At 44.7% G+C, this 14,847-nt stretch overlaps 1 protein-coding gene and 1 long non-coding RNA gene across 2 annotated transcripts; both read left to right on the top strand.

Annotated features, from left to right (window-relative positions):
* Positions 1-833: 833 nt before the first annotated feature.
* Positions 834-4,943, top strand: LOC144149288 (uncharacterized). Its single transcript, XR_013318255.1, has 3 exons — positions 834-966; positions 4,428-4,571; positions 4,881-4,943. It is a non-coding gene; the product is annotated as an uncharacterized LOC144149288 (long non-coding RNA).
* A 146-nt stretch (positions 4,944-5,089) lies between these two features.
* Positions 5,090-7,371, top strand: LOC144149287 (uncharacterized). The gene is made up of 4 exons (XM_077680854.1): positions 5,090-5,236; positions 5,329-5,477; positions 5,639-5,827; positions 6,944-7,371. The coding sequence occupies exons 1-3, from the start codon at positions 5,226-5,228 to the stop codon at positions 5,806-5,808; spliced, it is 330 nt and encodes a 109-aa protein (XP_077536980.1). The 5' UTR covers positions 5,090-5,225; the 3' UTR covers positions 5,809-5,827; positions 6,944-7,371.
* The last annotated feature ends 7,476 nt before the right edge of the window (positions 7,372-14,847 follow it).

Below are 14,847 nucleotides of genomic sequence, written 5' to 3'. Positions count from 1 at the left end.
CACCTGACAACAGCATGCAGGAGTATGTTAAGTGCCTAGACTGTGTAGCATGCCCCTATTATAACTCAATGTGCTTTTTGCAGGGACACCAATGAGCTGCCCCATGCTGAGCGGAAATTTATCGTCTTCGAGAGTGCTCTGCTCAAGTTGTTTGAGAGGTGTGCGGAGTGCAGTCAACGGTGCAAGGTCACTACGTATGTCCAGGGCACACTTCTGAAAATCACCGCTGAATGCGGTGACCACTACAAAGTGTGGTACAGCCAGCCACTGGTGAATGGAATGGCTGCTGGCAACATTCTGCTGTGTGCGGCAATAATGTTCGGTGGGGCAAGTCCCACCAAGGTGCTGCGCCTGCTGGCGTCGGTAAACATTAGTGTGCCATCTAAGACATGCTATATGGTTTACCAAAAGGGCTGTCTTGTACCAGCCATAAAGAAGGTAAGACACAGAGAGGTGCCTTAAAAGAACTGGAATTGTATGGGATTTGTCATTTTACAGGCCTGGAAGGCTGAACAGGCAGACCTTTTTGTCACCCTAAAAGGCCAGGAGCTTCGCCTGCTTGGGGATGGAAGGTGCGACTCCCCTGGTCACTCAGCGAAATACCTCACATACAATTTTGTGGATGCGGAAACATCAAAGGTGGTCCATTCCATTCAGGTGCAAGTTGGAGAGGCAAGAATGAGCTTTGTTTTTTCTTTCATGAGCCTGCCTGCACCGTGGAAGGCAGCACAAACAGTGCGCTAAGGTGACATTTTTTTTGTGTGTGTTCTGTGGTGCAGTCACCAGATGTGAAGAGCAGCTCCCAGATGGAGAAGGCAGGCTTTGTTAGGGGACTTGATGACCTGCGGAGGGCTGACCTCAAGATTGCTGCCATCACAACTGACAGGCACCCCAGCATCAGGAAGCATCTGCGGGACCATGAGCCTGAAGTGGAGCACGAGCTTGATAGCTGGCATGTCGCGAAGGGTTGGTTGACCAATACTGTTTCATCTGGCTCCTTTTTCTGCAGGCCTCGCACTCAAGCACTCAGCCAGCAATTCCAACCATTTCGCTGCTGAGCACGAGGTCGCGGGTTCGATTCCCGGCCGCGGCGGCCGCTTTTCTGATGGAGGTGAAGAGCAAAAACGCCCGTGTGTACGAGATTTCGGCGCACGTTAAAGATCCCCAGGTGGTCAAAATTAATCCAGAGCCCTCCACTACGGCGCGCCTCATCGCCTGCGTTGCGTCGGCACGTTAAACCCTACAATCAATCAAATCAATCGATCAATAAATTCCAACCATTTGCAAGCGGACATATACAAATGCTTGTCTTCCTAGACATTCACCCAACCTCTTCAATGCTTATACACAGTGGTAACATACAAAATCATATCCAGCCAGGGAAGAGGAGGGGGAGAGAGAAGTAGAACATAAAGGGAAAATAAGCAAAAAAAGAAAAACTAAACGAAAAAACTTACTATACAAAGACTCAATTAATTTAAAGCTTTGAAATGCAATGAGCTTACTTCAAATGACCATCAGATTGTTTTTTTTTCAGGGCCATTGCAAGATAGTTGATCATCACAGTAAGAGCAGAACTCGAGGCCTTTAAACTTAGTGCAGTGTATCTGAACCATGAGTGTGCCGGGGGCTTCTTTTGCACTAGCAAGTGTGATGGGGGAACCCGCAGAAAACATTGTTGATTCGTGTCATAACGTGAAACACTCAGCAGCTGCAGCTGTAGTGGTCCTTATTCTTATTCAATTCGCACTTTTATGACTTTTATATGTGTCTTATATTTAGGGTTCTGCGTTTTCAAAGTTTATTTATTTTTGCGAATTCTGAGTTTTTCGGAGGGTCCTTTCAGAGTACACGGAATTTGGAGTTTTTCGGATTATTAAGGTAGTAGAGTATTGATCTTTAAGAAGTGCCATGTACAACAATGAAAGAAATCAAACAGTCGAGACATTTTTATTGCAGAGTCAATATTTGCAACATTCATGGTGACATCCATTTACAACTTGTAGTATATTCAGGCATATTTTCCAATGTTAGTGTCTGTCACCGCAGCACGCTCCTTCCGACTGACCACGCGAAACATGGAGAATGCTCTTTCGACATTCGCACTAGATATGGGAAGACCTAGCAAATCCAGTGCGCAATGTCAATGGAACGAACAAAAGTGGAAACATGAAAATAGAATGGGAAAAGTTGTTCGAGGATGCCTGGCAAAGATAAAGGGTAGTCTCGTTTTCACTGAATTCGGAGTTTTTCAGATAAATCCGAATTCGCAAAATTTTTACCGGCGAGTGTTTTTCGGATTTTATCGGATTTATTCGAAAACGCAGAACCCTACTTATATTGTACCACGATTTGCTGTTGCTGCTGAAAGTACAGTAAACCCTCGTTGACTCGAACTCGCATATTTCGTAATATCGGTTAAGTCGAAACTTCTTTTCGCCGTGCATTAACCTCCCATAGGTGCTATGTATTTGCCCCCTCTTATCTCGAAACGTTTTTCGGAGGGGACAGCGGATATCTCGAAATCTTGACCTGGAGGGCAGAAGGCAAAGTCCACTCCCAACAGGAAACGAGGGCTCCGTGCGAACGCTTAGCTCTTACTATAATGCCGAACGCGGTCGTGAAGGGCGAATTTGAAATTCCTGCGGACACAGCCGTTTCCTATCCGCCTTGTCAAGCAACTGTGGGAGTGATCACATGTGCGCACCTGTGCGCGACTTATGCGCGGTGGTGCAGCGTGCACCTGTCAGTACGCAACATAGCCCTTGCATGTGCGAGCTGGTATTCTTTGTTTTCCCTGCGATCTGCGCGCGACGCGTCTTGAGTTCAGTTTTGCTGAGTTGTGAGTGGTCTGTGCAACGGACGCTTCCAAATATCGACCAAGATATCCTGCCCAAAGCAGTGCAAATCTCTGACATTGGAGAGAAAAGTCGGGTTAATCATGGAATTTTTTTTCCCTGCGAATTCTTGTGCCTTTACTACGGTAGCTCTCTCGTGCAGTGGAGCTTTTCCTGGCAGCACTGGCTTTTCTTTTACAGTGACCTGGGCAAACATTTTCGGCGTTTTGCTTAACTCAAAATATCGCTTATCTCGAAATGTTTCCCGGTTTTTACTACTTCGAGTTAACGAGGGATTACTGTAGCCTGAACACCTCTATGCTGCCTTTTGTACGTCTGGCTTTTCCGCATAGCTAGCATGCTGTGGAAAAAAGCCAACCTTAAAACATCTCCTATGCAAAGAAATTGAAACAATTAAACACAAAAGCCATGCAGCGAAGCCTCATATTTTTGTTGCAATCAAGGTTTGGCAAAAAGGAGAAAAGAACGGGGGTGGGGGAGGGGAAAGAGTGGAAGAATTTGGGAGGGCCTCGCAGACCTCCGAAATGTTCTTGCAGACCCCCTGGGTTCCGTGGACCCCATTAGCGAACCACTGCTGCGTTCGTGCGTAGCTCACGACAAAACAATAATTATTAGTAACATTTATTTCACAACAGGAGATGTTTGTGGCTTTGTCCATCCTTATGGTGACATACAAAATATTTCTTGAACAGACCTTGTCAATAACTGAAAACGTGTGCACGTCATCAGCAACTTTATCATCGTCATTGTGTTCATCTGACGTAGCAAGCTAGGCGTCTTCGCTCAGCTGACATCGCTTGTGCTATTTGATATTGTTCTTGCGTTTTGTTCCCCCCCCTTTACCCATCATGAAAATTTTGGGATGGGGTCAGCCCTTTTGAACCCGCTCACCTTCATGTGGCAGTTCTTAAATTTAAAATACCCTATTCCTCAGCCAAGCTGTCTAGTTATTAAAGCTGTGTTAAATATTTTGAGGTGTTCCAGCAAAAGGTTTAAGGTGGTGGAGAGAGGTGATGTGTGTGTGTATTACTCGATTATAGTGCCTTGAGTACAAACATACCACTGACAGTAGCAGCAGTTGCTTATTATTACAGAAAATTCTGGAAGCATGAAAACAGGTATTGCTGCTCCATACACTTTATCACATTATGAATGATGACATCACCAATTAAGAACACTGAAGTGCGATTGGTGGAGCTTCCCTAACTGTTGAAACACTGAGCCAGCAAGAACATGTAAATGTAAAATTAATGTATGTGGGAAGTGTTGTCCCGCCCAAGTTTTTGAAAAGCGAAAATCTGCATTTTTCCAACTACTATAAAATAGTATGCCTCATAACAGGCGGTACGCTTTTTCTCAGTGTTGATGTCATTGCAATGTTTTACCTGGTGGTGCAAATGCAGGTGAACGCGAAAGCCTGCCCTACCTATTTAGTATTACGTACTGTAAGCCTTTGTCAATTTCACAGACTGTGGCTTAGCTAGTCTTCTCTTTTACCTGTCTGGTTGTCCACGAGCTTTTGCTCTGGAACGTTTCCAAAACTAATTTGTGCTTTCTTTGAACCATTAGGACTCCAAAAAAAGCTGGACGCTGCTTCGAAAAGAAAGGAGTGCTCGTCCCTGCGTGGTTGGATCCGGAACATTTGCAACCACCTTTACTTCTGTGTTGCACTCTCAGAAGGCGACGTGACTATGCGTTTGAGCATCTGGAAAAGTAAGTAGCAAGCTACACAAAATAGCAGATACCATACATTGAGCATTATGGCCACCTAATGGTGTAACCCACTTGCAGTTATGCTGATAAACCCAGAACTAACTTTTTAGAACTTTTTGTAATTTTCGAAATCGCATAAAGACTTATGAAACTGTTTTTACTAAGTGCAGCATGCAGGCACAGTAGTTTCTGCAATGCTAGCTGTAAGGGAATTCGTTGAGGGAAACGGGTGACGCTACTTTTGAGGAAGAGGTGTCATATTTGTTTACCGTTTTGTTACATGTGTGCAATGTATGTTCATACCTGCAGGCCTGACAAGGCACATAATAAATGTGCACGATGGGCAAGAAGGGCCCTTTCACAGATGCCTGCATGATGAGCTCCCTCCCCACGAGTGGCTGGATCCCGGTGCGAATACATTTACTTACTTCTTATGCTAACAATGCTTGGCCAAGGGAGACTGCTTTTTAATGGTGTACTTTTATTCTCACAGGGACACCTGCCTACCAAAAGCTGGTGAGCATTGTCCTCAACCCACGGCTGCTGAAGGACATTGAACAGCTGTCAACAGCATCACAGACGTCATGCCTAGAGTCCTTCCACTCTCTGATAAATCAGTTTGCTCCCAAGTCAACTGCATACACACCAAGTGTCATGCGTGCCAGGTGCAGTGGTGTTAACAGTTTATCTTTGTAAAGCTGCTCTCTCAGTTTGTGCTGCAACGTGCAGTCTGTTTTCATTCACATCATTGTTGCAGGACACAGCTTGCCATCCTCCACCACAACGAGAATGTCGTCCGAGACCAGGCCACGGATGCAAGTGGCAACCCCCAATTTCACAGGAAGTTGCCGAAATCATGCAAAGGGCGGGAAGTGCTGTGCCCTGTAAAGACCAAAGCAACACACAGTAAGCTGGTTTGGTGTATTTTCCTTTCTGCAATTCCTTGTGTTCTAGAATCAGAAGCAACCAGTTGCTAACGATCTATTTGAAAATACTGGCCATGGTGTTGCTTGTGGTGTAGAGTAGCCGTAAACTGTGTATCATGTTCCTGTGCTTGGACGTTTCAGAATATGTCCAGAAACTGCTTGTAGCCAGCATGGAAGAGTGTGCCCTGCACAGTTACTGCTTCATGAAGCTGCGGAAGGTGTCACCCCAACCAGCACCCATGTCTGCTGCATACCCTCGCCTCCACATAGATGTTTTGAAGGCCAAGCGAATGCTGCGGTTCAAGAAGTAGCACCTTGGACGCTTGTTATGTGAGTATTCCGAGTCCTTCCATTGTCTCAGGGACACTTTCAGAGCTTGGATATGTTCCTTATCAAGGCACACGCTTAGTCAAGAACCAGGAAAATGATTGCGTTTATTTTGTGCTCTCTGTAACATACATCAGGGGCAGAATTCCCAGTTTTGTCCAGTTCATGCCCGTTTCGAAGTGTGTGTTTTGAGTGAGCCTTAATTGCCTAATGCAGACGTCCGAATGTTATGCAGCACTCTCACTGGTCAGGGGCCTCACAAATGCAACTGCGTCCAGACGAAATGGACCAAAATGGATATTGTAGCTATGAACTCCAGTAAGGAGAGTAAAAGACGTTTATTAAAATGGCGAACTTGTGCCGGCAAGCACTGGCGGTGCCACAGCTAGCACAAGCGAGCTCGGACTACTTCTTCCTCCTCTGCTCACCAGTGGGCGCATACCCATAACAAGGAACAGCCCCGTTAGCCGGTCGGGGATTGCGCCTGCAATAATAAAGTCGCGGCAATATTTTCGAAACGAACACCACGCAGAATACCGACCCTGATGTCACCAGTCAATGTTGATGCACGTGTGTTTCTGCTTGTTACATTGTGGTAACTTTCTTGAATTAACCTTCGCTAAGGTCGTTTTCTTGTGTATTTTATTTTAGTGCCAGTGCTCTGTTTATATTTTCAGACATCTGTTTCCCCTTACATGGAGCTGGTAAACGTGCTTCCACGGTCACCTCATTGCTCGCCGTCCCGTGTGCTGTGTTTATGACCTACGGAGCGCCGCTCCGTAGGTCATAAACACAGGAGTGTTCTGGCACCGGGGCGCGAGACGGACTGTGCCCAGCCAGTCGAGCGTTGAGCGTCAGCGAGTGTGCGTGTGTGGTGAGAGACCTGAGCGGATCGCGAGAAAGCGCATGTGAGCGAAAAAAGAACGGCGCCGCCCAGGCGCATTTGTCAGTTTTTACTAACCCAAGACAATAATTAAACAGTTTGTTTTTGCCTTCTCCTATAAATTGTACGGAAGCTATTATTCGACCGTACGACTTCAAGCAAGAAAACGACCTTAGCGAAAGTTAATTCAAGAAAGTTAACATTTGGTACAATTTCACCTCTGCCCCCCTTTGCAGGGTGAGGTGCTGCAAGGGACATCGCAGTCTGGTCACACATGAAAACAGCTGATTTACAGGCTGAGGATCTCACCTTCTTGGCAAGCTACCCCGTGCGGCCCGTGATACTCTTCCATCTGGCAGCGAACCCAAAGCAGGAGGCTGAGACACCGGTGGTTGAGACGCCCATTGTTGCATGTTTTCATGTTTACTGCTAAGGATTTTGACCCCTAATCCAAGGGCAACCGATTGCAGCGATCTAGGTGGTAGAGGGTGCGGGAAAACTTTTCCGCCATTACGACTTGCAGATATTGTTTCATTTTCGTCAGGGTGTGTGTTTGTGAAGCTCGTATTCGTGTTGCTGAGGAAGGTATGAAACAATGGCCCATTCCAGGTCGAGATGTTTCAAGACATCTGTGTGACCGAGTTTGCTCGTGCCTCGACTGTGACTTGAGCAATGAGAGCAGAAAGGAATTAATAAGACTGGAAGGCGTGCCGTCCCATTCTATTTCCTGCCCCCTGTTCCATTTTTACATAGTTTTTGGGCAGCTACTTGGGTGAAAAAAATTTGGCCTGTATATCTGTCCCTCAATTCATCCTGCTGGCCAAAAGTTGAAACGATTTGGCAAAAAGAAGCACTAGGTGTCTGTGTGTCTACATTTGTTTTTTTGAGGTGCGAGGCAATTGTGTGCGTGTTTGTTCATTTGCTTGTATGTTTGCTTGTATTCATTTGGCACTGCACTTGCTCTTGCTTGGCAGGTCACCATTTCCCATTTTGAATTTCATATCCTTTCTGTTGTAATGCAGAGGCTGCGTTTAGTGTGTACTCCTGGTTGATAGGCACGTTGCAGATTTCTAAGTGTGCGGGTTGTGCTTAGCCTGTTGCTACGCTTCAATTCTCCACCAAGAACGGATACAGCTACCCCCCCAATTTTAGACCATCTACCAAGATTGAATGGTGTTGTGGAATGGCTGGTCACAGCATGATGTCCGTTAAGAATTCATATATTTGTTCAAAATTCTGCGTTGCCTCAGCTTCGCTGGTCATCCACTTTTTCAGAGTGGAATGGCTTTTTTTTTGTAAAGGTTCAGTACTTGTTTGTATTAGTAGTGCATACCAAAATTATTTTTTTTTCAAAGAACACGAAAGGATTAGAACAGCAAATACACTAAAGTAGTCATATGCTTTGAAGCTACTTGCCTGTGGTCTGGTTTGTGTATACTCACACATGTTGGTAAAACATACATTAAAGCACAGAATATTCGTGAGGAGGCGGTAAATGGGCTTCCATCGACAGTTTTTTATTACGTAAATGCACCTCTTTATAACCCGCGACTAAAGAGTTGAGCTTGAATGCGACAAACAAAAAAGCACAAGCATAGTTTTCAATAAGAAGGGTGATGCATGTGTCACAGTGGCATCAGTGGTGCTTTTCAGAAGCTGAGACCTTTTCATTTTGACATGTTGCGTTTATGTTGTGGCCTGTTTTTTTTTCCTTGGTTTCTTGCAAGATTGCTTGACATTCATTCCTTATTGCAAATGGGAATGGCCTTAATAGCATTTGGTAGACTCGGTTACAACTCAAGAACGGCACCACCTCATGTAGTGGATCACTCCGCCAATGCGCCGGACCCGTGAAGTCGGTGCGCGCGCGTTTTGAAAGGGGTTTGCTATGAATGCGTAATATCGTCTGCCTTGTCTCACGCAGTTTGTTTCTTGTGACTGGAGTCGTTTATATGCATATTGAGTCCAAAAAATTACGGGAACGGCTCACGCCATGTTCAAAATATTCCCAGTAACGCCCTACTTGCGCCGCGCGGAGAAACATCCGGCTACGGTCATAAGGCACAGCGGCAACTACCGGTGCCGTTCTTAAGTTGTCACCGAGTATATGAATGCAGATGTGGTGTTCCATGTTGTATTGTGTGCTTTTATCCTCTCTTGTCAGTCAAATGCTCAAAGGAGCCTTAATAAGAGTGGCAGCTTGATCTGGTTAATACATAACTTCACAAGAAGGTGACAGCAGAAAAGATGGGACGGAACGAGAAGACAAACACATGCGCTTACAATCGACCCATTAGGTTTATTGAATTGGGGCGCCAGCTATATACACACTGTTCAAACCCGGAAGAACAAGGAAAATAAAAAGGGGGGGGGGCAGAGGGAGGATAACTGCAGCAATTCATTTTTAAGCGCACGCATGTCACACATCCATGTCGCATTCATTTTGGGCCACACTTGTCAGTTTGACAGACAAATAATTTCTTTTTCATTGATTTCTCAAACAGCATGCAGCCACACTGTTGGCCACTGTGCAGCGCATTCCGTCTCACCTGTTGTGCGGCTGCTTCCTTCCAAAGCTCTGAGGTGAAAATTTTTGTGCTTGTGCTACTATAAGGGAAGCTGAAATGCAGAAAGCTAAAACTGCACCTGTGCTAAGCCATGAAAATGAGGTAAATGTTATGTGGCAACCTGATGGACGTTTCTTTCTAGGTCTATTTACTCCCCGTTTGATGTACATATTGATAAGTTCAAACAGTGTAATGTCGCCCTATATGGTGGTTATGGGACACTGTTAGCGAATAATAATGCGACTCTGTGGACCCAAGAACCGAATGTTTGCTCTTGCTGCTCGATTTTGTGTTCTTGTTACTGGCCGTTGGAAAATTCGCCTCCGCTCCTTGTTTCATGTTTTTTGTATGCCGAGACGTTCTCTTCTCATTCTAATAAAAGTCTCCTATGGTGTTTGTGTGAACATCTTGTGTTCTTGTTACTGGCCATTGGAAAACTCGCCTCCGCACCTTGTTTCATGTTTTTTGTATGCCGAGACGTTCTCTTCTCATTCTAATAAAAGTCTCCTATGGTGTTTCTGTGAACATGTTTACGAAAGTTCTGAGCAGTTGCCCATTAGTGTAGGATTTCAAAAGTTCTGAGCAGTTGCCAATTAGTGTAGGAATTCAGTTTCTGTAGTATCTTATTTTCAGGCATATTTCATGCTGGCAGATCACATTTGAAAAGGTGTTTTTTTTCCCAATCCAGAACATTTATTTTAGAGGCGCTGGAAAAGATTCACGGCTAAAGGCTGCTCTACAGAGCTTGCCAGAACTGCTCTTCAGAGCTGCTCTACGGAGCTACACTAGCGGCGGGTATTGAAAACCTTGATAGTTTTCAGAGGGAAACGTTTCCCTAATTCGATGGACCGCGCAGGAAGGAATAACTTTTCGGATGCCGACGCCGAGGTATCCCCAGATCCACCTCGTGAACTGCCTGTAGGCAGTGTGCCTGTACTTCCTGAAACAAAAGCAGTGTAAGAATGCCTGTTCTCTGAGTTGCAGGATCACTCTGAAATTGTACAGACCTGTGTTCGTCCTCGACGCCATAGTCTTCACCGTTCAGACGGACGTCGACGTAGGCCACTCGCAGGACTACCGGGTCGAGGCAGAGTATGGCATAGTACGGATCGTAGGTCACGCACGTCTCCGTACAAATTTGCAGTAATTCTCGGCAGCAAATGCACTCGTATGCATACGTCATTACCACGCAGTTCTTGCAGCTGCACCTGTAGTTTAATTGATAACGTCAAGCATGTGATATACATGTATTATGAAAACATTATGGCCTGCATATGCTTACCAGTCGGTATTTTGAAGACGCGCAGGATCTGGCGACGGCGGTCCGTCGTCAAAATCAGGCTCGCTGTCACTTTCGTCTGATGATACCTGTTTCTCGGGGCCCATCGCATACGGGTCCAATTTTTGTTGTTGCATAATTTCCAGCATCCTTTTTTCGCGTTCACTCAAGTTGTGCAGCGATGCCATTTGGAAGAGCGGCTAAGCGGCGCAAAACTTTAATCACGTGTAACGAACAGCTCTGTTTCGGTTTCGGAAACTTGGCTTGGCTGTCGGCGTCGTGGCTGACTTATAACGAAAAAAAAAAAGTTGCAGTGCATGATTAAAAAGCACATAAAGGATTAAAAAAGCCCTCAATTCATAATTTTTTTATCTGTGCGCAAGTTTTTAAATACCACTTTATATTTCGCATACAGACAAACGTATGTTGCCGTGCTACTCGGTGCCATGGTTGCCAGCACAATTTTTCGAAGGGACACATACGGTTCGTAGATCTAAAAATTCAGATTTAAAAAGTTCTAGGGCGTTATCAGCAAAACCGTTTCGGATTAAGGTGTTTGGAGTGATGCCCTTTCATTTGGGATAGCGAACATATACTCGACAAAAATCGGTTGTCTGTCCCTTTAAGGCAACTTCAGCCAAAATGGTGTTGGTTCGCGGTACAAACATTCGCGGCACTTAGCTCTAGCTCAGCGAGATCCACCAAGAGTATAATCTCCCAGTCATGCACAGACATTATGTTTTTCAATGGCTTCCAGTTCATTGCGGCACTTGGGAAAATGTTTTCCAGAAAAGCGGCACATTGTGCCCATGAAAGCACCCTAGTTGTTTGGAACCGCTCCTCGTTCATTGAAACAGTATGAACGACAATCGTTGATGGGAACAAAGTATTTTTTGGCCCACAACAGGGTTGCTTCACCAAGCCGCATAAGCCATGAATGGTACATGATGGTGTGAGTCAACTTCCACTGTGCCCAACAGAATTGCAAAAATGGGCTTCGTATTTACAGAAGTGCTGGACGATTGATCGTTTAACCTTCCGATTATAGAATTATAGCTTTATAGGGATTACATTGTATTCAATAATTTGGTTGAAGTAACGTGAGTGAAACCGCGAAACTGAGTAGTGATTAATATTTGCGTGAGCATGTTGATGATTATTATCGCGTTCAAATATCCTGCCATATGTCACAGCAAAAGCGATGCAATTATGCTCAGAAACGATAGGCGTTAGAATGACAATTTAATATCTAAGACATAAAAGGTGATATTCAAAAAATTGCCTACCCTAAACACAAAAATACATACTACAAAAAACATCGAGCGGGCATACCCACTATTTTACCAATATATAACCAACTTCGGCTTCAGTAAAGCATCTTAAAATAGTTTGGGAAGAACGCGATGACAAGCGTTCCGCCCGCTTAAGGGTCATTACAATGATCTGCTTGTCTTGTTTGGGACGTCAGCGATGTGCTATGAAGATTTAGTCCTATCAGTTATCCCTTCTATCTTTCGGCTCTATTCAATTATTCCCCCTTACTCCCCTTCCCCCGCTCTGGGTTGTGTGCAGATTAGCTCGCTGCCGCACACAATATTCCCTGTGAACTTACTCTCATTTTCTATTCGTTAAAACTACTACAAAAAGCTATGAACATGCCTGGAGAATATATACAATGTTTTAACTATATGTTCATAAAGTTTATAAAATAGAATGTTTTAATTTCTCATAATCGCCCGTAACCGATCCATCGACAGATTACACGATGAAAGCCCACAGAATAAGCAGATGAACCTATTTATCTGACTCCCAGCTCAGTTTAGACTACTTCAAACCATACGCGTTTGTAGTGCGTTAATATAAAATGCAACTTAATGGTAAAAACGTTATCAAACAACAGCATAACTCCTAATCACCCTACATTTCGTAAGCGTACATGCCGCGCGTAGATTTCGGCCTATTGTTCGAATCATCATGACACCTAAAGAGCATTATTATTACAAAAGTTAAAAAGCAATTGAGTAACAGTTGAAAACGGAAAAATATGGGTACAAAATGTGTGCAAATTTTAGCATAATAACTACTGCATCATTTTGCCAAAACTAGTGTGCATAGCGTTTTATATTTGAACTGTTCCCTTTATAAAAACTACGTGTACAATTGTCCTTTAACTTGTTGATTGTTTTTACTTTTAACTTTTGGCAAATAAGTAACAGTGATGCAGATATTAAATGCAGAGCATTTTATACTCCGTTTCATACATCAAGTGCAACGCTGTGAAGGCTACGCAAGTAGTCCGCAAATAAAGAAGGTGTATCGCTCCGCGCGGTTTTGTAGCCGAGTGGTCTAACGCGTCGCTCTGGAGAAAAGTCGCTGAATTTTAAGTGCATGGGTTCGACACCGCGTTTCGTCGTTTCTTTTTATTTTTTATCACATCTTCTGCGAGTTCAGTTCTAAATCTTATTTCGTTCCCAGTAACTTAATGCGCACGTGCGGAAATGAACTGCACGTATGGGTTCATTGGATGCATACCGTGCTCATTTGTGCGGGCCGAAACAAGCTCGCACCGATGTTTGACCAGCAGTGGCGATTTTGTCGCGATTCTGCGGGATCGTCAGTTTACCTCGTAGATTCTATCGAGAACTTTGTGTAAGAAAAACACGTTAATTCATTGATTAGTTAGCACAGCTGTTCCAACCAGGGTGAATTACCAACAGGTGCTCACTTTCAACTTTCGTTTTTGCCGTTGCCCTGATGATCCACTTCTTTCTGGGCCTGTCTTAAAACACTCAGCATGTTATTGATTATACCGGGCCGCCAGCAGAGCAACGGGTTCAGTTTTTACCGAAACAGCTTGGAACCGACTTTGGCACTGCACTGTGGAGTAGCCTGAAGCACTTGCTGCGAATAACGTACCATTTGTTATTATGGGAAAGGCTAGAAAGCAGATTTCTGTACCTTAGAATACTGATTTATGGCACAGAAACGCATAATACATATTTTAAATTTGTTATTCGCCCCTTTCCAGTCCGAATATATGCAACATTTTTGTGAATTCTTGTGCGTGATTTATTTATTTCTTCACTACAATGTTTCACCCGGAAGCAAGAGTTCTTTTGTGATTGAAAATGTAGCTCTTTAAGCTAGGCTCTTATTCGCAAGAGAATCATAGATAGGTCAATTGTTTTTACATACCGAACCTTGATATGGCCTTTTTTTCTGTGTTAAGGAAATGTCTATTGTATAGGTTAATGCTATGACAAAAAACAGTACTAGCTCATGAGTTAAAATTTGTTGCCATACATAAATGCATACGGATTGTGTGTCGTACACAAATATTGCAAGAGGAGGCTGACTTTCGCGGTTTAAAAAACAAACTCAAACTTTATTTATAGGAGAGCACCTCTGGTAGATTTCCTGGTGGGTTCCGACTTCTTCCTTTCGTTTCTTTCTTCCACCCAGTTTTTGCAGAAGTTATATGACTGTTCCGGCTGTATACACTTCACGACCGAACAGGACAGCACTGCAATGTAGCACGGGTCATAGCACGGGTCACTTGGTGACGTTAAACCCCACAAACAAAACCACACAACGAGGAAACACAGTTTGCTTTGTCGCGGTAACAAAGCCTTCTCGGGGAATCGGCTCAGCATGAAGCAGCCCGAGCAGGCTCGACAGAAAGGTGTCCACGCTCCAGCTCTGCCAGTTGCCCCTCGTGAACAAAGCCGCCCCTGAGAGGTCACAGATTCCTGGGAAGTTCATCAACGATTCTTACTGCCCTGTCTTCGGAATTCCTTGATCGCCCGCAGGTACCTGCGGTGCCAAACAATGATGCCAAGATTCCATATTCTCTGATCATAGGTGAAGCTCATGTCCTTCATTAACCTCCACAAGGTGGTTTTCGTGAAGTTCGGAGAGTCGTCGTCTTCGTTGACAGCCTTTCGCACACTGCCCAGTGTCGCGATCTCCCTCTTTGCGTACATGCTCTGCACTTTCAGACGGATAGCATGGACTGTGAAGCTGTCATGCTTGACGGTTCGCGTGCTTGATATCGTCACGTCGCGAGGTCTTCTCTTTGGAGACACCAAATTCCCACGCACACACTCCTCTGCCTTCAATTTCGCCACGGTACGGGGAGATACTCCGTGTCCTCGCTCACAACACTCAGTACTTCCTGCACACATTTCGCCGTGAAACGCATCCTGGTACGGGCGTACACATTTGCAATTACTTGCTTGGCGTTCTTTGACAACCTTGATGTGCGAACCCTCGAAAAAATGCGTACAGGAGACGT

The sequence above is a fragment of the Haemaphysalis longicornis genome, unplaced genomic scaffold (assembly GCF_048455015.1).
Source record: "Haemaphysalis longicornis isolate Haplotype H1 unplaced genomic scaffold, Haemaphysalis longicornis Haplotype H1 scaffold_8, whole genome shotgun sequence".
NCBI lineage: Eukaryota > Metazoa > Arthropoda > Arachnida > Ixodida > Ixodidae > Haemaphysalis > Haemaphysalis longicornis.
The sequence above is the reverse complement of the archived record's forward strand: the minus strand, read 5'-3'. Positions and strand labels throughout refer to the sequence as shown.